The sequence below is a fragment of the Muntiacus reevesi genome, chromosome 9, assembly GCF_963930625.1.
Source record: "Muntiacus reevesi chromosome 9, mMunRee1.1, whole genome shotgun sequence".
NCBI lineage: Eukaryota > Metazoa > Chordata > Mammalia > Artiodactyla > Cervidae > Muntiacus > Muntiacus reevesi.
The window spans coordinates 32,518,200-32,541,166 of record NC_089257.1 but is presented as its reverse complement, the minus strand read 5'-3'; the positions used below and the strand labels follow the sequence as shown (position 1 = coordinate 32,541,166).

Here is a 22,967-nt window from a genome sequence, read left to right as displayed (position 1 = left end):
TCCAGTATTCTTGCCTGGAGAATCCCATGGACAGAAGAGCCTGGCAGGCTACAGTCCATGGGGTTGCAAGAGTAGGACATGACTTAGCGATTAATCCACTAATTGGATATTCTTGGCTACTTGGTTGTAAATTAACTGACCATATATGCATTGGTTTATTTCCGGGCTCTCTATTCTGTTCCATTGATCTATGTGTCTGTTTTCACACCAGTACATACTGTTTTGATCATGACTGCTTTGTAATGCAGTTTTAAATCTGCAAGTGTGATCTCTCAAACTTTGTCCTTCTCAGGAATGCTCTGGTTATTCAGAGTCTTTCCCAGTTCCACACGAATTTTAGAATTATTCATTCTAGTTCTGTGAAAACACCTCCTATTTTATATCTTTTTATCTTGTATATTCCTTAATTATTATTATTTACAGTTACAGCTATTTTCACTACTTTATTTTAACCTTCATACCAACATTCTAAGTGATTAAAACACTACCTTTACTATATGTTCACTTTTACCAGTGAGATTTATACTTTCACATTTTTCTTGTTACTAATTAGTGGCTCTGCTTTTCAACTTAAAGGAGTCCCTTTAACATTTCTTAAAAGGCCAGTTTAGTGGTGATGAACTCCTTTAACTCTTGGTCATCTGGAAAACTCTTATTTCTTGTTCAATTCTTATTGACAACTTTGCTAGGTAGTCTTCATAGCTGAAATTTTTTCTTTCAGCACTTTGAATATATACGCAATCATTTTTTTTTTTTTTGGTCTTCACTCTATAAAAGACTAAGACAGTGCATCACATCTGTTACTTTTTGTTATTTAATCCTTACAAACTTGTTACAAGGAAAGTGTTACAATTGAACAGATAAGAAAACTAAAGGTTAGTGAGGCAGGATAATTTATGCAAAGTTATCCTGCTTACATAAACTAGAACTCAAGACCAACTTCAAAACTCATACTCTTTCTACTATATTGTATTGTCTCTGTTTTAGTTCATCAGTTTTCTAAATAAATAAGAGAATATTTGCCCATTTTGAGGCAAAAATTTATATTAAATATATTAATCTATTTTTATTATGCCAAACACAGTATAGTTGAAATAAATTTATGTTTCTTTGATAACTTTTAACTCTTGCAGGGGGTGTAAGTGCAAGTAAATGGATGTTCAATATTTGCTCTGTGTATAAATGTAGGAAGTATGGGGAGAGCAGGGTGAACTTCTATCCATAGGATAATATTTCCCTGAAGTTTTTCCTTTTTTCTTCTTCTTTTTAAAAGTAATTAAGCTAATATAATTTCCCTTAAATCAAAAGTATGGAAAACTAATTATTGTTATTTGAGAACACTAGAAGAACTCCAGTAGAATTTTAGACTGGCAGAAAGCCTTTAGAGAAATAAATTTGTTATTTTTACAGAGCATGAAAGTAACACCTAAGGAAGTTGACTGACATATCCAATGTAATAAAAATAAAGATCAAGGCATACTTTTTTACTATTATGTTTCAAAAATGAAAAGGAGCTACTACTGAGTTAGAGCATGAATGAGATAGTATAGCATCACTTAAAAATTGGGACAGGATGTTAAAAATATATATTTTTAAAAATGACTTCATTTTAATGATAGCAAAAAATCATCCTGGAATTATGAATGCTTAAAAACTGTCTACTTAAAAATTCAGTTGGTATTTATAGTAGTAGTTTCTAAGAGCGGGAAAGGATGGCCAGAGGACAGATAGAAGACAGGCTCCTTTTCACTGTGGAGGGATCTTTGAAATTTTGTATTACATAACACATATTGCATAAAAACAATAAATTAAAAAAGTGTTTTCAAAACTATAAAGCATTGTAAAAAAATCAGAGGAGAAGAACCACATCCTTTACACTTGATCTGTGTTTTCTAACTCAGCATGCTTTCTGATGCTGGCAGACATTTAAATAGTACTGTATTTTGTACTGGATAAAACTGAATTTTTTGGCAATGGAAACCTAAATTTCTATGCTTCAGATTCCTTAGGTCTACAGTGCTAAAATTTTTAGAACAGGTAAACCCATGTACTTACGCTTCTGTCTGCCTGTGTTGCTGTTCTTGAAGAGAAGCTAGATCCATCATATGTTTAATTTGTGCTTTCAAATCTTTGTTCTGGAGGTGAAGATGGTGGCAATGAAGTTCTTTACTGAGCTCCTGGGGAAAACAATACAAACTACACCTCAGATTCTTTTAAGAATATTAAAGTTAAATCAATATTAATAAAACCTATTTTATATTGGTGTTAAGAGTTTTAATGCTTAAAAAATATGAAGTGGTATGTACAGAAACAATTTGAAAAACAAGTATTCTGGTACAGGTAGTCTATAACTTACAAGTGAGATAAGTTTCAAGTTTCCTTGGAAACTGAATGTCTCAGAACATATTTTATTATAATAATAGCTTCTTGGTCTATCCAACTTGTATATAATACTGTGAAAATACATTAATTTGGTCCATTTTTGCTTAAGTGTCACTTTTTCAGGGAGGCTTTCTCGAAGCATTACATTTAAAGATGGATACTCTTCACCTCCAACAGTCTCTGTCATAGCATTAATTAGCAACAATTCCATTTATTTATTTGCTTATAAATTCTCCATCTAGACCACCATGACAGGTGTTGTCTCAAACTAGTTCAGTGTTTGGAGTTGTCAACTGTCACAAACTGTCCAACTGTGTCCAACAACTCCAGTGTCTGGAGTTGCATACAATAAAAATTTCTTGGGGAATTCCTCAGCAGTCCAGTGGTTACAGCTCCACACTTTCAAAGCAAGCGACACAGGTCAAGGAACTAAGATGACGCCTGGTGCAGCAAAAAAAAAAAAAAAAAAAATTTCTCACCTTCACCCAATCTTGGTATAAGCTTCATCCTAGTGCAAGAGTGTAGAAAAGTTTTTGCAGTCTCCCATTTCCTAAGCCTTTTGTGCACATGCCCAAATGTTTTCTAATTTACCACCTAAAATTATTTCTCTTTCCTCAAGCCTACTAAGCCTTAAGTATGGAAAATGTCAGGTAAGTGGTTATACTAAATTATGAACGGTAATAAACCAATAACATTTCAGAATTTAAATTGGGAAAATTTTAGTCAATAAAAGCGAGTGAAATATTTTGGACATTGTAAGAGGCTGAGACAAAAAGCCTTACGGTGGCTGTGCCCAAGAAACTTCCTACAGATAACTCTCATAATCCACTTTAGGTGTTCAATACTCCTTTACCAACCTGCGGTTGGCCACTCTCTATAAGTTTAAGGCTTTTTTCTTTTTCGGTAATACTTCCTAAACCAGTGGTGGGTGCTTTGACAAGGAAACAATATAATTCTATATGTCTGAGATATACTAAAGTTGGGGGTTGTTTATCTACATGATTCATGATTACATTTCAGAAAACAGCAAGTATTTTAGAGCAAACTCTCTTTAGGGAGTCAGGTCAGGATGATACAGTTAGAGCACTGGCTCATGAGTCATGTGATTTTAGAGATGGCTCGACTATGATACAAATGCTACCCGAAGTCCCAAATATGGTCTTTATGGAGATGAGTTTCCTTGACTGAAAGTTAAGAGATTTACTCTTTCATCTTTTCCAGTTAGAAAATTCAACAACCCTAACAATATGAACATATTTACCAAATATTCCATCTTTTCTCTTAAAAAAAAAAAAATCCCATATTAACTTCTAATAATCTTGTTTTATCTTTCTGTATCACTCTTAAAGAGACAAGCCTTGATTTTATAACTATTTTATCCAATAATAATTCTTGGCTAGTCCTTCATCTTTGAAAAACCAAGTTAACAATTTTAATCTTTTTCATGCTTTGATACACTAATGATTGAATCTAACTGGAAGAGCATAGCCTATCATGAGAGCTACAGTTAAGTTAGTAGTAGCTGAAGTAAGAATATAATGAGAGGTAATATATAAAATGAGAGGTTTTTGGATGTCATGCTAGGCCTGGGAAATCATAATAGAGTCTATATATGGGAGAAAGCACTGATGAGTGATACAATCAAAGTTACTTTTTAGAAAGCTCACTTTAGTTGCAGTGTAGAGAATGACTGCAGTAGAATATGAATGGAAGAAGGAAGGCCAAACATAGCAGTCCAGCAATGGGGGCTGGAAGTCTGAATTAGGGTAACGGTAATGGGAGATGCAGAAGTAGATAAATTTGACAGGTTAAGAGGAAGATAACACAGGAGGGTACAGAAAAAAGGGCAGCAATTTGAAAGTCACAGTACTGGGTGTCTGTCTAGAGGTGTATGACTGAATAAATCTTTTCACAAAGTTATGTCTCAGTTTGCTTATATAAGAAAGAATGGCTTAAAAGTAGATACCTATTTCAGCTATGAAAATATCCACAAAAAAAGGACTAAGAGTGGGATAGGTTGAGGGGAATGGAAACAGTTTTAATTTTTTCAAATTATTTATAATGAAATGCATTAAAAAACAAGAATTGGAACACTAATTCTAGATTCATATTTAGGTGTGAAAACTTCTGCTTAAGAGAGTTACAGAAGACAGACTGCTTATTAGAATGGACTATGGTAAATAAAATTTAAATTTACTGAAAATAACCTGAACAATATTAACTTCATAAATGCTAATAAGTAGGCAAAAAAAAAAAAAGCAATAACAGTACTAAAAATTGGGAGCTTAACATAATTACGGGAAAACAAAGGCAAACTAGTACACATCAATGAATTTTTTTGCTTTTTTAACACTAAACAAGTACTTAAGCACTTCTCTAGTTGGAGAAGGGCTATATTTTAGACTGTCAATTACATGAATATACTAGATTATAAGTATAAGGCAAATTATACTTAATTTACATTCTAGATGGACTATTTTCAATTCAGTAATAAACATAAATACATACAGCTTTCAAACTGGTTTTATTTGGCTATAATACAAATAATGGTGACCACATTTAAAACTAATTTAAAAACTAATATCAATTTATTAAATTTAAATCACCTACATGATGAAAATTTGAGCATAGTCTGAAAGTCTGAAATAGAATTACTTCAGTCTGACTTAAGAACAACCTCATAAAAGGATGCAATCACTTAAGAAAAACATTAAATGTAACTTTATTCTTCTGAAAGTAAAGAAAAGGAAATTTAGTAGGTAAATAGGGAGATAGAAGGCATATTCAGTTAAAACCAGTAAAATGAGTCAGTTAAACCTGAGAGAGATGAACAAAAATTTGCCTTATGAAAGATATTTACACAACAGTGAGTTTAAGGAGTTCAGTTCTAAGAAAATAAATCTGAATACAAAACACGTATGTACCTTTGGAATACGACCATTTTGACCTAAGAGTCCCATTTCAGTTTTGACACGATGGAGCCAATTAGTATTCTCATCAAATTGCTTCAATTCTTCCTCCCTTTTCTTCTCTAGATAGCAACGGCGAGTTTTCAACATTGCAAGTCTGTGATCTCTTCTGCAAGTGGCCTGAAAAATAATGCATTTAATTGTCAAACTTTTGTGATATTTGATGTATGTGATATTAGTACAGTGGTATATTTCCTTTTAAGTGTGCTATTGTAGCCTATTAAATTAGGCTATACTTTTATGCTTAAAGTTACTTCCCCTTTGAAATCTCACAATACTGTTGCTTGCAGGAAAATAGGAAATTGAGTTGTGAGTCATTTTTATAAAATTACTTGTTGAGAGTTTATGACTTTAAGAAAAACAATGGCCAAATTGAAGACTATAACTTTTTTGCTGTTGCTAAAATATATGCTTTTAAATGTTGCATTTGAAAAGTTCATATGGGGCCTGACTCCTGTGATTTCCTTATTGAAAACAAAGCAGATGCATGTACTGCTCTTATCTTGCCTTCAGTTTGAAAGATGTGAAGAAACAGAGTATTCTATTGTTCTAAGGTCTTGTCTATAAGGACTTCAGACTGGCTGTTGTCAAAGACAGAAAACAGAGTTTATATCTGAGTGTAATAAACATCTGATGTCACTTGATGGTTGGTTCAGGACACATAATGGATAGTTCAAATATTTTTGGTGTTCTATCTACACATGAATTGAGTTCAAAACTGGCTTTCTAGTTTTTTACCTCAAGGGTCCTGCACACTATCATGGACACAGTGTGGCAAAATGGTAGGACTTCTTTGGGCTAATTGCCAAAAGTCACTAAACTCAATAATCATCAGATATGATGGCTGGACCTGAGACAATACATCTCTACAGGTTAGAACAAGCATTGCAGCGGTTTTGGAGGTAGGGATAAACATACCCTATGGCAGAAAAAAAAATGTGAAAGGATCAGGAACTATATTTGAATTGGATTAAAAGCCTCACTCTCTAACTTTCTTATTATCTTTCATAAAAGGTAAGTTGATATTTTGAGGAAAAGCCAGGCAATGAAGAAATCTGCAAAAACAGGAAATAATGTCACTCTTCTCACTGCCTCTTTCCATTTTAGAAAACAACTATTTTCATTAAAGCGTTACTTATGTTGTCATGCAATGGGTAATTAATTGTTCTTAACTAATACATAACGTACTTTTGAAAATCTCAGTTTAAATTTCAAATAGAATATTGGTAGATGAAATCCACATAAACAAAAGCTCTTTAAGGTTTTTAAATTTTATTTTAAAAGTAGCATGGGGTCCTGAAACCTGAAAAGTTTAGAGCCACTGATACAACAGAAGGTAGGATACACGGCTTCTTGACTTTTCCTGCTATGCAGCAGGTGTGAACATTTAGGCAAGTCAAATCTGTGTGGCTCTTCAGTCACCTTATCTGAATAATGAACATAAATGTATTGTAGCTGCCTGAAGGAGGGCAATTAAATCAAACTACCTTCATATTTCTCCAGTGTTTACAAATATTGTAGATACTCTTAGAAATCAGGGCAGCAAATGATCTATGGGTCTGATGCAGTCAATATTTAACACTAAAAAGTTTTGACTGAAAATTTCAAGAAATATGTTTTTGAGTTTGTACTTATGTTCATGAAATGTATCTTCTATGATGGTTCTTTATGGGGACATTTTTCATCTGGGTAATCCCTACTGAATCACTGTTCTGAAATAAATATCAAGTAAGTGTTTGGAAAGAAATTCTAAAATATGTATATTAAACCCTCATATTAAAGTAAATTGTTTCCTATTAAAGTTTCAAAGAAGCTTTATATGTTTTATTAATACAATTTCCAAAATATCATAAAAGGACTTGAGCGAGAATAAACATGTAATTCTAAAATTTAGGTATTATAACACTACTGTTTTGTGCAAAAGAACTGACTGCTAACACAGTGAACTCATTATTTCATTAATATAACTTGTATATTAACCCTATATATTCATAAAATTATCCAGGAGCTTCACTTCAATACAATTCTAAGAGTCCACATTCTAGAACCATTCATAGCTGAATCAATGAGATTCTTTTAGCAATTATGAGAGTAAACCTCTTTGGAGAGGGTCCAAGACATATATAAAATCCCTTATCCTAGCAAGCAGTTCAGTAAAACTATACTTTGACAATTCTGTGAGAACAAACTAAATCTGTAGATATCTTTCTACATTTTTCAGTAGTTTACAGCCAATAAACTTAAGAGGTTTTATCTCCATTGCTTACCTAGTCTCATGAGAATAGCTATAAAAATTGGAAAAGCAATTGAAATGACCAAAAGTGAGGTATGAGAAAAGGCAAATGTATTGAAAAAAGCAGAATAAGGATGCAAACAGAAAAAAAGAAATCAGCTAAATCTATTTCCTCATTCTATGTCTCAATGTTTTCAGTCACACACGTTGACAATTCAACAGGGTAAGACAGAGAAAATAACTACTATGTAAATTAGCTTGGGATTAAATAGACCAAACTTATTAAATGTACTAATATTCTAATGTTCAAAAAATGGCAACCTGAATCTAAGCTCTGCTAATACACTACTTATTTGCTTCAAAGGTTGCCTCTTTACTATAAAAATAGATTATAAAATTCCTGGTAACCAAAGCTTCCAGAATTTGGCCCTCCCTTCTAAATACAATTGATTAATTCCCAATATGGCAAGATATGTCTTGTATAATATATGATCTCCAATCTATTCACAGTGGTTAACTACTTCAGATTCAGAGAGGAAGAGTGCTACAACCACTTCAATGGTATCTGCTAATGGCAAAGGGGTGGGAACTGGCAGGAAGTGTTGAGTATAGCTGTGGACGACATTGTGCTCTGGTCAAATGATGTTCCGTTTTGACTATTGTATTCCTTTTTATTTTTTTCCCACTAACAGTTTTTATACAGGGTTTCCCAGGTGGCACTTAGTGATAAAGAACCTGCCTGCCAATGCAGGAGATGTAAGAGATGCAGGTTTGATCCCTGGGTCGGGAAGATCCCCTGGAGAAGAGCATGGAAACTACTCCAGTATTGCCTGAAGAATCCAATGGACAGAGGAGACTGGTAGGCTACCGTCCACAGGGTTGCACAGAGTCGGACATGATTGAAGCGACTTAGCATGCACACAATATTTTCATAAAAATGCCCAGGATAAATCTCATCTCTCTACTACGAAGCCTTTCTTCACCACAACCAGAAGTCACTGTTTTTTACTTTGAATAGCTATAGCACTTAGTACTTATAGTATAGTAGAAGGGCAGACTGAGGCCAGACAGCCAGAGTTTAATATTGGCTTGGTCACATTGATTAGGCATATCTCTCTACATAACATACAACTTTTAGAATAGGTAATACAGCAGTTTTTCAGAATTCCATTTAACAAGCACATGTAGAGATTTCATAATAACAAACTGATATATCGGTTGGCCAAAAAATTTTTTTTGATTTTTCAAAAAATCTTCAAATAAACTTTTTGGCCAACCCAATATTAATCCTATGAGATATCTTATTATTTGGAAGTCATGAAGGTTATCAAAAATAGTGGCAACAACCTTATAATTTAAGAAAGTTAAAATACATAGCAACGAATTTTAAACAATGATATAAATTCTAGTCTTCTGCCTTAAAATGATGTGAGGACATTTTAAATATACTTGAAAAACAAAATTAAAAAGAATTTTTCAGTACTCAATACATTTCTAACTATAGGCTCTATACCGTACAGTAGCAGATCTCTAGGGTGTACTTGTCTTACATAACTAAAACTTTGTACATTTTGCCTAGTACTTCCTGATTTTGCCTTCCCCATAACTCTTGACAACACCATTCGATTCTACTTCCGAGTCTGACGATTTTAGAATTTTCATATAAATAGTATCATGTAGAATGTGTCCTTCTTTGTCCGGCTTATTTCACTTAGCATGTCTTCCAGTTTCACCTATGTTGTTGCAAATGGCATGATTTTCTTCTTTTTTATTTTTTTGTCATTTTGAGTGTCTTTTATTTTTTTTTTTTTCCATTTAGATTTTCTTCTTTTTTAAAAGTTGAATCATAGTGTATTGTTGTATACTTAAGAATCACTAAGAGGACAGATCTTATGTGAAGTGTTTCTGTTAATATAACACTACTATTAATAAAGTAGGTGGGAGGAAACTTTAGGAGGTGTGATATAGGATTATGGCATAGATTGTGGTGACGGTGTCACTAGTGTATATTTATCTCCAAACCTGTCAAGTTGTCTATGCTAAATGTTTGTGAATTTCTTTACCAATTTCTTTATCAATCATATATCTCAATAAAGTGGTTTAAAATAAACATTTTTTCAAAAAGGCATAATAAGTGCATATTCAGTAAATTATTGGTTTTGATAATCAGCTTAATAGTAACTGGTTGATATTCTCATAACCATGACACATTATTATACTTTATGATTAATTTCTTAGCCTATCACATCTTTCTCATTTCTTGGGCTGAAAAAACCTAAAATGCGTTTTTTAAAGCCCTATAAGTTTGATGGCTTTCAGATATTAAAAAATATGTGAAAATTTTATAGATAACTGTTACTTCTGAGAAAGCGGGAAAAGAAGACACGGTTTAGGTGGAAGTCTAACAGGACTGGGGGTTATCTACAAAAGAAAGGTTTTAATAAGTAATATATGAATGCATTTCATGTATTTAATCTCTATGTGATTAAATTATTTAAACTACTTTGAAAACACATTAAATTACAAAAGTACTTTAAAATGCAATTAACCTTATCATCAATGAACACCAAAACTGGGGGGAATCCATTACTTTCAAAATGCTTATTTTTCTGATTTTTGGTACTCTGGAGTTACACACCTCCAAGTATACATTCTTCTTTCCTGCTAAGAACTCATGTTTCTTGAATTTACATTTTATTGACAACTTATTAGTTCTAGAAAATAGTTTGCACATTATCCTTTCCTCTTTTGCATTAACATATCTCCTTCAATACGAGATGAATGCATGACTTTCTAGTTTTTTTTCACATAACAACATCCTGTTCACAATCTGCTCTCTTTTTACCTTGTATTTGGTGTGATTTCCTCAGATCTCCCAGTTCTTTAATTCTCTCTTTGTGTGCTGTGCTTAGTCACTGAGTTGTGTCCAACTCTTTGCAGCCCCATGGACTGTAGCCCACCAGGCTCTTCTGTCCAGGGACAAGAGTTCAGGCTCTGGAATCAGCCTGCTGGAGTTCAGACAGTAGCTAGGACTCTATGAGCTGGGTGATCTTTCACAGAATGACTTCTCTGGGCCTTGGTTTTCTCATTTTAATTATAAGGATAATAATATTAAATAGCCCACAGGATTTTTGGAGAATTAAACGTGTTAATGGATGTCAAGTATTTAAAATATTGCCTAGTACTGCACCTATAAATTGAAATTTTAAGTTCCAGTAAATAAATCTTTAATTTCTAGAAGTTCCATTTGTTTTCTTCTCATATATATATATTCTTTTCATCTTTGATTCCTTCTTTGATGACTTTGTTTTTATAGGTTTTATCAGTTTGTTGTATCCGATATTTTGTGGGGGAGGGGATTGTCATATTTGCTAAGTCTGCTGACTTGCCTGTGGAGGATTGTTTCACATGTTTTGTAATTTTGGACAGTGAGCTCTCATTAATGGTTTGAATTGAAAATCCAAACCTAGGCTTGTTTCACCAGGCTGATTTTATACTGCTTCCACTCAGTTCCCTATAGATTATTACTGCTCTGATACCATTTCCTATGCTAATTTCTCACTTTAGGGATTTGCTAAATAAAACAAATGGACTGCAAAAATTCAAACCTCAAAATCCTGCGAAAAGTATATCAATAATGATGATCTTCAAAAGAGACTTTCCTTTTTTATCCAAGGCTTGGTTTCTTGTTTTCCTGTGCTAGTTGATGACATGTTTTCTTCCCTGGTGGCTCAGATGCTAAAGCGTCTGCCTACAATGCAGACGGGTTCAATCCCTGGGTCGGGAAGATCCCCTGGAGGAGGAAATGGCAACCCACTCCAGTACTCTTGCTTGGAAAATCCCATGGACGCGGGAGACTGGTAGGCTACAGTCCATGGGGTCACAAAGAGTCAGCCACGACTGAGCAACTTCACTTTCACTTTCTTTTCTGGTGTACTTCCAATACGAAGAGTGAAGGTTTCCTAGTTCTTGGACTGTTATTTCTAAATCCCTGTCTCCCTTGGGACCCTTATCTAAGTAGCAGTGTACATCAAAGCAGGATAATGAAAGTAGTCTGTGTGTATGAGGGGGACAAAAGTGCACTTTACCACATTAAATAATAAAACTGATTAAAAGTTTATCTTTTTTCTTTTTTTTTTTCTTTTTTCTTTTTTTAAGCACTGATGCAATGGAAATAGTAACAATGTTAGTGACAAAACATTCTTCTAGGGTGGGGATGGGATGGAGTGGGTGGAATCTCCTACTGATCCAAGCTGTAAGCTACTGCCTGCCTCTGGGGTCAATTTTTCTCTCTGCTGCACTCTGGTACCCAACTCTCCCTGACTGTGTTAACTTCCTGTTAACCATTCTGTCAACCCTCACAGAAGCAACAGATCTAAATGAGATTTTACAGGTATTTCCTTTTTGTTTCTGACACTTAGGAATTTATTTATTTTTCTTATACACTTAACTATACATTTCAAAGAATGTTCTCACTATTCCCTCTAGCATTTCCAGGTATTTGTAGATGAGTGAATATGCAACACTATTAAATTTCTAGAATTATAAGTCTCCATGTTTTTTACCATCTCTAGGAATTAATGATGAAGTTGTTAAATACCTTTTCTACTTTGTCTTCAGAACACATCATTTCTATTTGTTTATGGCACTGTTGCTGATAGAATGATTTAAGTTCATTTTCTTTAAGTAACATTTCTAACTTCAGATATTCTTGCCGGATTTCTTCTCGATTCTGGAACAAGCAGTTTAGAATTTCTTGAAATCTAACAAAAATAAAACACAGAATCTCAGTATTTTGTGATAGGTAATGCAGTTTACTTAGAGAATTGCATGAACAAGGGCATATGGTGCTTCTATGGCCCCCTAGGGAAAGTGAGATAGCTGGTAAAGGGTTATGAACATTATTTTTATAACATTGGGTTTTTTTTCTTTCTCTCGTCTCCAAGAAATATCATGTTATTAAAAGATATCAGTACATTAAGGTCTATGGTATCAGTCATACACTGTATTTTGTCTGCGTAATCCAGTAACTTACCAAAAATAAAATACTTTGTTTGTAAGAAAAGGATGATAATGTGGACTTGTACTATCTCAATTCACAAGGCCCCAGAAACACAGTATTGTGTGTTGTTTTGATGTTGGCTCGCTGTGAAGAAGTAAGCAGTGTGTGGCATAATCATATGGTGCCTCTATGGCCCCCTAGGGAAAGTGAGATAGCTGATTTTTAGCTTCACAACTTGTTACAGTGAAAACACACCATAAGGTCAGGTACCCCCTGCAGCCTGGCCAAGAGTCAGCTGACAATGCCAAGACCCAAAACATCCAAGTTTACAATGTGGTAAATCTAGAAAAGCCACTCCACTCTGTTTCCTTCAAAATGCAAGAGAGATATAGTGAATCAAAGTTGGAAGTATGACTCACATCTCCTCCAAATGCATGACGACCTCAAGTGGAATCACTTCTTTTAAAGCCCTAAATGGAGTGTGTGGGCTTCCCTGGTAGCTCAGCAGTAAAGAATTTGCCTGCCATGCAGGAGACATGGGTTCGATCCCTGGGTTGGGAAGAGTCCCTGGAGAAGGAAATAGCAACCCAGTCCAGGACTTTTGCCTGTGAAATCCCATGGACAGAAGAGCCTGGCAGGCTACAGTCCTTGGGTCACAGGAGAAATGGACACGACCTAGTGATTAAACAACAAAAGGAGCCTGTAATCCTGCATCCTCCAGGGTCAGCAGAATATCGGTCATAGATCATGTCTGAGCTACAGTAACAGTAGAGAAAATCACATACAGGCAAAACTCTTAAAGAAAAATTAACTGTGAACCTTTTAAAATAAAATGGTAACACAGTATATGCATTTAAAAATAAATGTTCCTTGGCAAGAATTTTAGGTATATTTGTAAGGATTTGTGGTAAAAACACTGACAATTTACGTCAGTAGTAAAGAGTTCTTAACTCTTTTGGGAATGAATATAAACCACAATATATTGACTTCACTAAAGTTTTGTCAAACTGATAAATATTTCATAAGAAGTATGTACGGACATTGCAATTTCATTGTATTACATTACAACAACTCTAATGCCAGTAAATGATTTGATAAGTTATCTTTAGGTTATACTCGAAGATAATTTCTTAGATTTTTCTGTTAACACTTTACCAAGGACATAGTTAAATATTTGTCAGTTTTGAAATTTTATGGTCTAGTCTTATTTTAGTTGGTGGTGTTTAGGAAGGAAGGAAGGGAATTAGTATCAAAGAAAGCTCTTTCTTAAAAAAAAAAAGTGATTTTTTTAAAAAAGACAGTCCTATGGGATTGACTAATAACTATTTTCTAGTCATTTAAAACATTCATGTAGCTAGAAAACAAAATCTTTGCCAATAATTTTAGGTGACATATGATGAACTCTAGATAATTTTCTTGGTATAGTCATAATTGAAGTTATATCGTTACTCTGGACATGAACAATTATACCTTTTTATGATTTTTTTGAGTATTTTCTTTCTCATTGTTCAGTTGCTTAGTTGTTTCTGACTCTTTGCGACCTCGTGGACCGGGAGCATGCCAGGTTTCCCTGTCCTTCACTATCTCCGAAAGTTTGCTCAATTCATGTCCACTGAATCAGTGATGCTATCTAACCATCTCATCCTCTGCCACCCTCTTCTCTTTATGCTTTCAATCTTTCCCAGCATCAGAGTCTTTTCCAATGAGCTGGCTCTTCGCATCAGGTGGCCAAAGGACTGGAGTTTAACAATTATGCTTTAAGATTTTTTTTGAGTATTATCTTTCTAATAGCTTTAACAGAGAGCAAACACTACATAGTCTTCCCTTTACCTGTTTAAACTTCATAAAAATAATATTTTTTAAAGACAATGAAAATTCATGGCATTAAAGAAATTCTATGTGAAGTATGATTGATATGATAAAAAGTATTACATATATTTACTTCAGAAGACAGATGCTTTGGCAAGAGAATGACAAAGGCTTTGGGGTATATAACTGTATTATTACCTTCTTTATAAATACATGCAAATTATTTAACCTGTTGAGTGAATTACAACTCAAAGTTTTTATAGTTGGTTAAGTCAGATTGAAGTGTCAAAAATACCCAAATAAGTGTTCATAGCTCAGGCCATCTCCTTCTTGAATCAACAACCAGAAAGCGAATGTCAATGATTTAAAATCACATCAACTCCAGAAAAATCTACCAATTTGTACAATTTTAACTGATAATTAGATCTGGTTAAGTAGAGCTGAACAATTTCATGTAAGCAATGACTCCAAATTTGAGCAGGGGGTGGCTGCTTTAATTTTCAAGAAACTTGAAACAACAAAGAGCTATTTCATTACCTGAGGACCAATTCCATATTTAACTAACAAAATATAATAATACAACTAATGATATAGCAGAGTTAGAAGCTTTAAGATTAAATGAATAATGAGGAGTCAAATTTACTTAAGTTATTTTTTAAAAGACACTGTGAAGTTGGTAGAATATAACAAAAAGTATTATGACTATTAAATATAACTTTAGCTTGACAATGGGTTGTTAGTCGGATTAACAGAAAATAATTTAAATACTATTTAGGAAATCGCTGGCATAAGCAGAGCTATTAATAATACACAGGTCAACTTTATGCTGTATGAAAAATGGACTCATTGTCAGTGATAAAGAGAAATAATTGTCTAATTATTTCTTATTGGATCTGTAAAACAGCACAATGGGTACATAGGATTAAGATTTGAAAGGATGATATATAATTCTTGTTCTAATCTGTGAGTTAGAAAACAATACCCCATTTCAAACTTCAGAGGTGCTGTAGTCATCAGATGAAATCAATGTGGGCCTACATATCATCAAAAACTACAAAGACAATTATTAAAATAAAGTGTTGTTTCCCTAGAGGTTATCTTAGCATCTAGGGTCAAACTGAGGCAGAAAAAATTATTTTCTTCAAATCAAGGATATTTTGTGTAAACTTCAATACACACTTAAAACTGGGTTGAAAATCACTGTCAACTAGTTTTCCTTACGAACACTAAGACATCTTCTGTAAACTCAAGAGTTGTAAGTGTGAGTGATCAGAGTTTTAAGATGTGGTTAGTTTCCATACTAATGATAATAGAGAATCAGCTTTGGAGAAGGTTTACTCAGCTTTCAGTCAAAGGTGAACAGGCTTCTTTTCCTGTGGGCCTCTTGGAGCTTTCAATATGTTCATGTCCTTTGGAAACTTGTTTGATCCAAGAATTCCTTTCTGTCTTCTTAGAACTACTCAAGATTCAAAGCTTTTCAACTATTGCCCATCAGGACAACTTGGAAATTATCTTAGTGCTTGTGAGTACTGTGATTACAGCTTTTGTTTTTTAAATTTATCTGCTAAGAAACTAAGATGAAACAGATCATTTTTCTGTGTCAACTTATATCATTGAGAGATGCCCCTTTAAATAATTAATTGCTTAAACTCAATTAAGTGGATTATTAGAGTTATATCTATAAGTTAGCAAAGAGTAGACACAATTTACATGCACCATATAAATAATGATAATGTCAGATGCCATTGCTTGAACACATTTGTGTGCCCCCAAATTCACATGTTGAATGAAACCTAACACCTAAGGTGATGGTATTAGAAGTGGAGCCTTTGGAAGGTGGTTAGGTCATGAGGGTGGAGACCTCATCGATAGGATTAGTGCCCTTATAAAAGAGCCTCCAGAGAGATCTCCCTCTCCTTTGCTTATGTGAGGATTTAAGTCTACAACATGGAAGGCAGCCCTCACCCGACCACGCTGGCACACTGATCTAGGACTTTCAGCTCCCAGAACTGTGAGAAACAATTTTGTTTGTTTATAAGCAACCCAGTCTGTGGTACTTTGTTATAGCAGCCAGAAGGGGCTAAAGCACCACAGAAGAAAAACATGGAAACTATTAAACACCAATTTCATAAGTGACATAATTAGCTTTACTTTTTCCATCCCATATTTAAGACCTGGTTCTCATTATCTGTATAATCACAATTAAAATTACCTGATCTCCAAAGTGTACCATATAATACCAATCTGTGACTTCCTGAATTCAGTTGAGAATATATAAAGACACACAACAAATGATGATAACAATAAATTTCTGACTAAATTATAAACTTTAATTATCAGACTAAAGTTTACAAAATCCTTAAGATGAGATCTTAACGTCAATTTTACCTTTCAATTTCTTTTTTCTGAGGGTTTGAAATCATTAATTTGCTACTTTCATCAGTAAAGGCTTTCTGTTCTTCATAGGCCTTTAGTTTTTCTTTTAACATTAAAATCTAGTAGAGAGAAACAGTAGTTAAAAATACAAATTATCTGTTTCCATTATACACAGCCACAGAAAAATTTTAGCTGTGAAAACTAACTGAACAAAATTTCAATTATAATAGAAAAGCAAATCAAAGTTTTAGACAATAAAAATTGCAGAATCCCAGAAATGAGGAACTGAGAGAGATTAGCAACAATGTAAAGAAAAGACATACCTCTTTCTTCTGCTCATTACAGATTTTTACATACTGAGTTATATGATTGTCGAGGTTAAGAACATTGCTCTTCAACTGTTAAGAAAAAGAAATTATGATTGTGCATATACAGAGATAAAAATCAGTTATATATGTGAACAAAATAGCATTATATCCTCATTAATTCAGCTTCATGAATTCAGAATTTGTGACAATTACAATCATGACAATATAATCAACTATGCTCATGCTTAAAATCTATGACAAGTGGGTAAGGGTATGCTGAGCACATTAGTAACAGATTTATAAAAGAAACTGCCTTCTTTATTATCGGAGAAAAGGTAAAGAACTTACAAAGCAGGCATTCATATAATAAAAATTGCCCATTTTCCCCTTTGTCTTTTGACTTTTAAGATATAGAGATAATTTAAATTTTTACAAGTTTGTATGTTCAAGTAACTTTTAACAAGTTCTCAATATATTTTATCCATTTTATGAAAGTATGAGCCGCCTGGCAGCTATGGAATAGTGGAAAGAACATTAAATCCAAATACTTGATTTTGAGGCCTTGCCCACTTCTCACTTAACTTAGAATTTAATACTTACAACTTTGAACATGTAATTCCTCAACTGTAAAGAAGAGCTAAAAATGTCTTCCTCAGTGGTTTGGTGTAAGCAGTGCATGAAAAATATGTGTCAAAAACCTCTGTATACTCAATACAGCACAACCTTTCCCAATTTATTATGTAAACAATATATGCATATTTCTCTAAAGAAGACAATAACCCACTTATTTTCAATCAATGGGAGCAGCAGAGGGGTAAGTGGGAAGAGAAGTCATCATACCAGTTGAACTCTAGGTCTATTACAACTCTGAAGTCTTGTGATTTTACACATCCATCATCATGTTTGACTTATGTTGAAAAAAAGTTACCCCAAATTACTGGCAAAAATACCAACCTAACCACTTGTTATTGCATTGCTGTAGTTATACAGATTGGCTACATCAATATCATGAATGTGAAAATAAATTATTTTTAGAAAACTATTTACTCCATAAACTGAGACAGATATTGTATCTACTTTATAGATGAAGTAAATAACTAAGGCTTTAAGGGATCAGCAAACATGGCCACGGTTTTCAGGTGGAAACGGCTGGTGCTGGGCTACAGTAGAGCGTCAGCTTTGGCTGCAACAAATGTGTTGAGGCCTTGACCAATTACAGCAAAACGCCATCAAAATATCACGAGTCATGATGTGAAAAAGGTTAGAGAGAAAGGCACTAAAACATCCTAATTCTCCAAAAGATTAAATAATCGTTATTTATTATATATGTACTTAAGATGCTTAATGTTTTAATTGTCCTAGTTAATGCTCAATTAACTGGGTTAGTAAAGACATTTCTAGCCTTGATTTCTTAACTCATTAGTAGAAATATATCTCTCTTTCCTATGTCGCTAGAGGTATAAAAAAGAGAAAAAAAAATGCACCAAGTACTCTTACCACAAAGGCAGGGTAAACACACTTACAGAAGACTTAATGTCCTTTGCGCGGTTAGCATACTTAAGAGTGTTATATGTGTCATCGTAGAACACAGAGGAAGGACTAACAGCAGCAATCATTATAGTTTGACAGTTTCCTCCGAGAGAATCCTTTAACAAGCGAGTGAGCTTACTATTTCTGTAAGGAATATGCTGATTCTTTTTCTGAAAGAATAAAAACAGGATTCTTATGTCATTTTGCACATTCAAATGCAAACCTGCTACCATTTCACTATAAGAATTGAAGCACTGCACAACTCTGTCCAGACTTACACATCTTATGGAACTGCTCCGTGAATACAGAAAACAAATTTCTCACTGAAAGATTATATCTCCATCTGATTAAGTGTGAATGTTAGTTAATCATAAAATATCAATACTGTTTCATTAGTTGTAATAAGTATACCATATTAATGTGACATATTAGTAGAGGAAACTTGAATGTGGGGTATATTGAATAAAATCTTCCTGTATTATCTAATCAATTTTTCTGTATTTAAAACTATTCAAAATCAAAGTGTCTATTAAAAAAATTTCATTTTTTAAAAAGAAATTAAAATAAAAAAGTAATATATACCCTGGAGAAACATACTCCAGAAGAATAAGAAGAATTCTGTATGGCAGAGAGGTACTTCTCTCTTTAAATAACCATCTAATATGAATACAAAATAAATTATAATCTTACAAATACTTTATCTGAAAGCACAACCACAGGTCTAAGAGAACTTTATTTTTCTAGATTATCTTTTGTTTTAAAAGACAGCTATGATTTTAAAGTAAAAACATTTCCAATTACTTCTATATAAAAACAGAGCAATATAATGTTAAGGTAAAAGCAATCTTATGCTATCCAATGTAACTCTTTCATATTACAGAAGAGAAAAATGAAGCTAAGCAAAAAGCCACATGACTTGCCTCAGGTCACATGGCTGGTAAGTCACAGAGCTAGAAACTGGCCTGAGGTCTCCCAGCTCCCAGCAGTACTGTGCTTTCCACCATAGCAGTCTTTCTCAAACAGTGTGGAGTGTGCACAGGCTGGTGCTACTTGAATTGATTTTGCATGTATAAGATGTGCATTAAACACTGACTAACAAATGACTCAACAGCAGTCGATTATTAAAATTAAATCAGTATATGGAAAAAATTTCATGAATGGCAAAATTTAGGAAATCAGTCTCTATACCATGCTGTCTGCTCACATATTCTGAGATTTTAACTTAGAATACAAAATATATTTTGCTTTTGTAATATTCATGTGATTTTAGAAAATTGCCTTTTTTAAAAAATAAAAAAGACTTCCCAAATCATTTTAATATACTTCATATTTATCAAAATGCAACATTTTGAAGAGTTTAACAGTAACTTTCCTACAGCTTCTGAGTTTGTTTTGAACTAAAATTATCATGTGTGTGAGTGCTCTGTTGTGTCTCTTTGTGACCCCGTGGACTGTAGCCCACCAGGCTCCTCCGTCCATGGAGCTTTCCAGGCAAGAATACTGGAGTGGGTTGCAATTTCCTACTCCAGGGGATCTTCCCAACCTGGGGTCAAACCCAGGCCTCCTGCGTCTCCTGCACTGGCAGGCAGACTCTTAACCAACAGTGCCGATTAACTTAAAAAAAGGAAGTCATTTTTACAGACACAGAAGTTACCGAATTATGCTGCGTTCTTGTAAGCACTTTTGGCACTGAGTAGACAAAAAATGCTTTTTAATGACTCAAAGGCAGATCTAGCAAGCATTATTCTATTAGATGATTTAATTATATTTTATACCCTAAGCTCCTCTTCCTAAGAAAACTCAAAATTCTTTAATATTTAACTCAATTTACAGTATATATATAAAATACTAACCAGACCAGAATTAACTTTTTCTAAAGTGTGTGCTTTGTCTTCATGCCAATTTAATTATCATGCTTATTGTGTAGTGCTCACTAAATTGTCATTTAAAAAATATCAAATTCAAAATAAATGATGAGGAAATATCATAAATATTAACTCTCAATCTGATATTCAATACCTTTCATTCAACAAATTCTGATTATAAAACAACAAGAAGTTAACAAAACAAACAAAAAAGACCAATAACTTTATTTGATATACTAGGCTCTCTGTGGTCTTTGCTCTTTATGTAAACATGATTGTTACATTCTTAAAACTTGACTTATAATAGATCTTTAAAACAAAATTATATGAATATGCTTCTGGGAATTATACATATTTCAAAACACTTAAACAAATAAACATATAGTACCTACCTTTGTATCTGCTAAGGCATTGATAACATTCCCAAGAGCTAAAAGTGATCGATTGATATTTGTGCCTTCTATAAACCGGGTCCCTTTAGCGCTGGTAGCACTGGCTCTTTCAGACCCTGCCAGGTCAATGAGTGACATCTTGGCAATTCGGACATTTTGATTGATACTTGCTGTTTTATCTTGTTGTCTCAAATAAATCTTTTTGAAATTACAGGATAATAGGGAAAACAAGGATTAGATTTAAGAAAATTAAAAGGGAAATGTATACTTTATTTTTAAAAGAGCAAGAAAGCAATTATTTTCACTATAAAGACATACTGAACAAGGTACAGCTTGACTGAACTGGCTGATATCCAAGAGTACCAAAAGTAATTACCCAAGCTGAGAAAAATTTGAAAATGAAAAGACTTCCTATGCACTAGAGGGTAAATATTAATAACTCCTGGTTTGATAGAAGGTTAAAACTGCTGCCTTTTATACTCTGGTAACACTTAGTCTAAGATATTTTGGGGAAATATCAATGTCCCTGATAAACATGTCTCTCAAGATTATTGATAAATGAAAAGTCAGTGGGAAGAAGAGAAAAGATTAATAAAGCTCTGTGGATTAGAGACTTTCTGAAAGATTTGATATCCTCAGATTTGAATTCTTTCAACTATAATTATTGGATGAGTTTCAAATAGCATATCCAGAATAAAGCTTACAATCTAGTTTTAATAAAACTAGAAACTACAAATAATAACTACTAACCTATGCTTTAGGCTTTTCTAGACCTATATTCCTAAAAAGTACTGTATCAACTGAATCACACACTCTCTTAAAGAATGCAACTACTTACATGGTCACTATGGTGAAATCTTAATCAGTACCTCCCCAATTTATTGGTTCTGTAAATCTAGATCTATAAAGAGAAAGTCCACTCTGAATAAAAGATTATCTTTTGAAAAGATTAAGTATTTTATACCAGTTCAAGAAAAGAAAAGGAAAGAAAACCTCTAATACTACCACTTTACTATCACCTATTTTTACACAGGTTAAAAATTTACATGTTTCTAACTTACATCATCTCAATTCTAAATATTCTTGACTGAATCTTCTCAAAGCTGCAAAGTAAAGGAAGCACTGAGAAGTAGAAAAGTTCACAGATGAAGAGATATTTTAGAATGTTTGAAGGTTACTATTTATAAATTTGGCTACATTTAAATTCAATTTTAAGAACTATGGTCTAGTGACCTGTTACCTGGAAAACAGCATGAGAACGAGAAGACGTAGCATTCGTATCAGTGGGATGTTGTGTCCTGTTTCTGTTACCACTATCCAATAACTGCAAAATTTCCTCTGAGGATTTGGGCTAGAGTAGTTGACACAGAAGAAAAATATACAAATAAATTGCCAGTCTTTAAATTTCTTAATAAACCATCAACAATCAAGAAGACTTTTACAGGTAAAATAGAAATTATTTTCTTATTAAATCCCATTAAATATCAATCGTGTATCATCTACTTAGCACTTTTGTGCTATATGAACAATAAAAGATAAAATCTAATCTCTCTGAGGAGATAAAATAATACGTTAAGCAGAATAATATACTATATTAAGTGTCCAAGTAGAGTTTTAAAAGAAAAGCCCGTTTGATTATCTTAAAGGAAAACAAAACAAGGCTGATGATATACTTGATTATTTTAACTTGATACTTCATTATTTTAAAATAAGTACATGGCTAAATTACCATACTTGCTATTTGAACAAGCAAAAAATGAAGTTTGTGAACATACCTGATGTAAAGTCAATCCCTGAACGACCACCCCTTTTTGGGCATCTTCCCGGACAGCAAGTGGCCCTGAATTTACTAAGAGGTCACGAATCTGTTCATTATATACCTTAAAATAAAAAGGATTGCTTAGCATTGATGCTTAGCATTGACACTGAAACAGTAGTGACAACATCACACAAACATGCATACATTGCTGCCTTAAGGTTATGTTAGAATTTGTCTCAAAGAGAAGCAGCAGCTCATTTCCATTCATCTCATCCCTTCTATCACATATTGCCATGACTTTTCTAACATCTGGTAAAACAGAAGAGTTTGATAACCAGCAAT

The 22,967-nt window shown here is 33.4% G+C and overlaps 1 protein-coding gene across 1 annotated transcript in view; it reads right to left on the bottom strand.

The window, feature by feature from the left end:
• The window catches only part of KIF18A (kinesin family member 18A), a 78,686-nt gene that overhangs the window by 40,848 nt on the left and 14,871 nt on the right, over positions 1 to 22,967 (bottom strand). The window contains exons 4-12 of the mRNA XM_065944504.1: positions 22,642 to 22,746; positions 22,107 to 22,217; positions 20,867 to 21,064; positions 18,603 to 18,779; positions 17,095 to 17,169; positions 16,784 to 16,890; positions 12,185 to 12,347; positions 5,307 to 5,471; positions 2,056 to 2,177 (exon numbers count right to left, since the gene is read on the bottom strand). Of these exons, the coding sequence (XP_065800576.1) occupies positions 2,056 to 2,177; positions 5,307 to 5,471; positions 12,185 to 12,347; positions 16,784 to 16,890; positions 17,095 to 17,169; positions 18,603 to 18,779; positions 20,867 to 21,064; positions 22,107 to 22,217; positions 22,642 to 22,746 (1,223 nt within the window). The remainder of the gene's footprint in view (positions 1 to 2,055; positions 2,178 to 5,306; positions 5,472 to 12,184; positions 12,348 to 16,783; positions 16,891 to 17,094; positions 17,170 to 18,602; positions 18,780 to 20,866; positions 21,065 to 22,106; positions 22,218 to 22,641; positions 22,747 to 22,967) is intronic.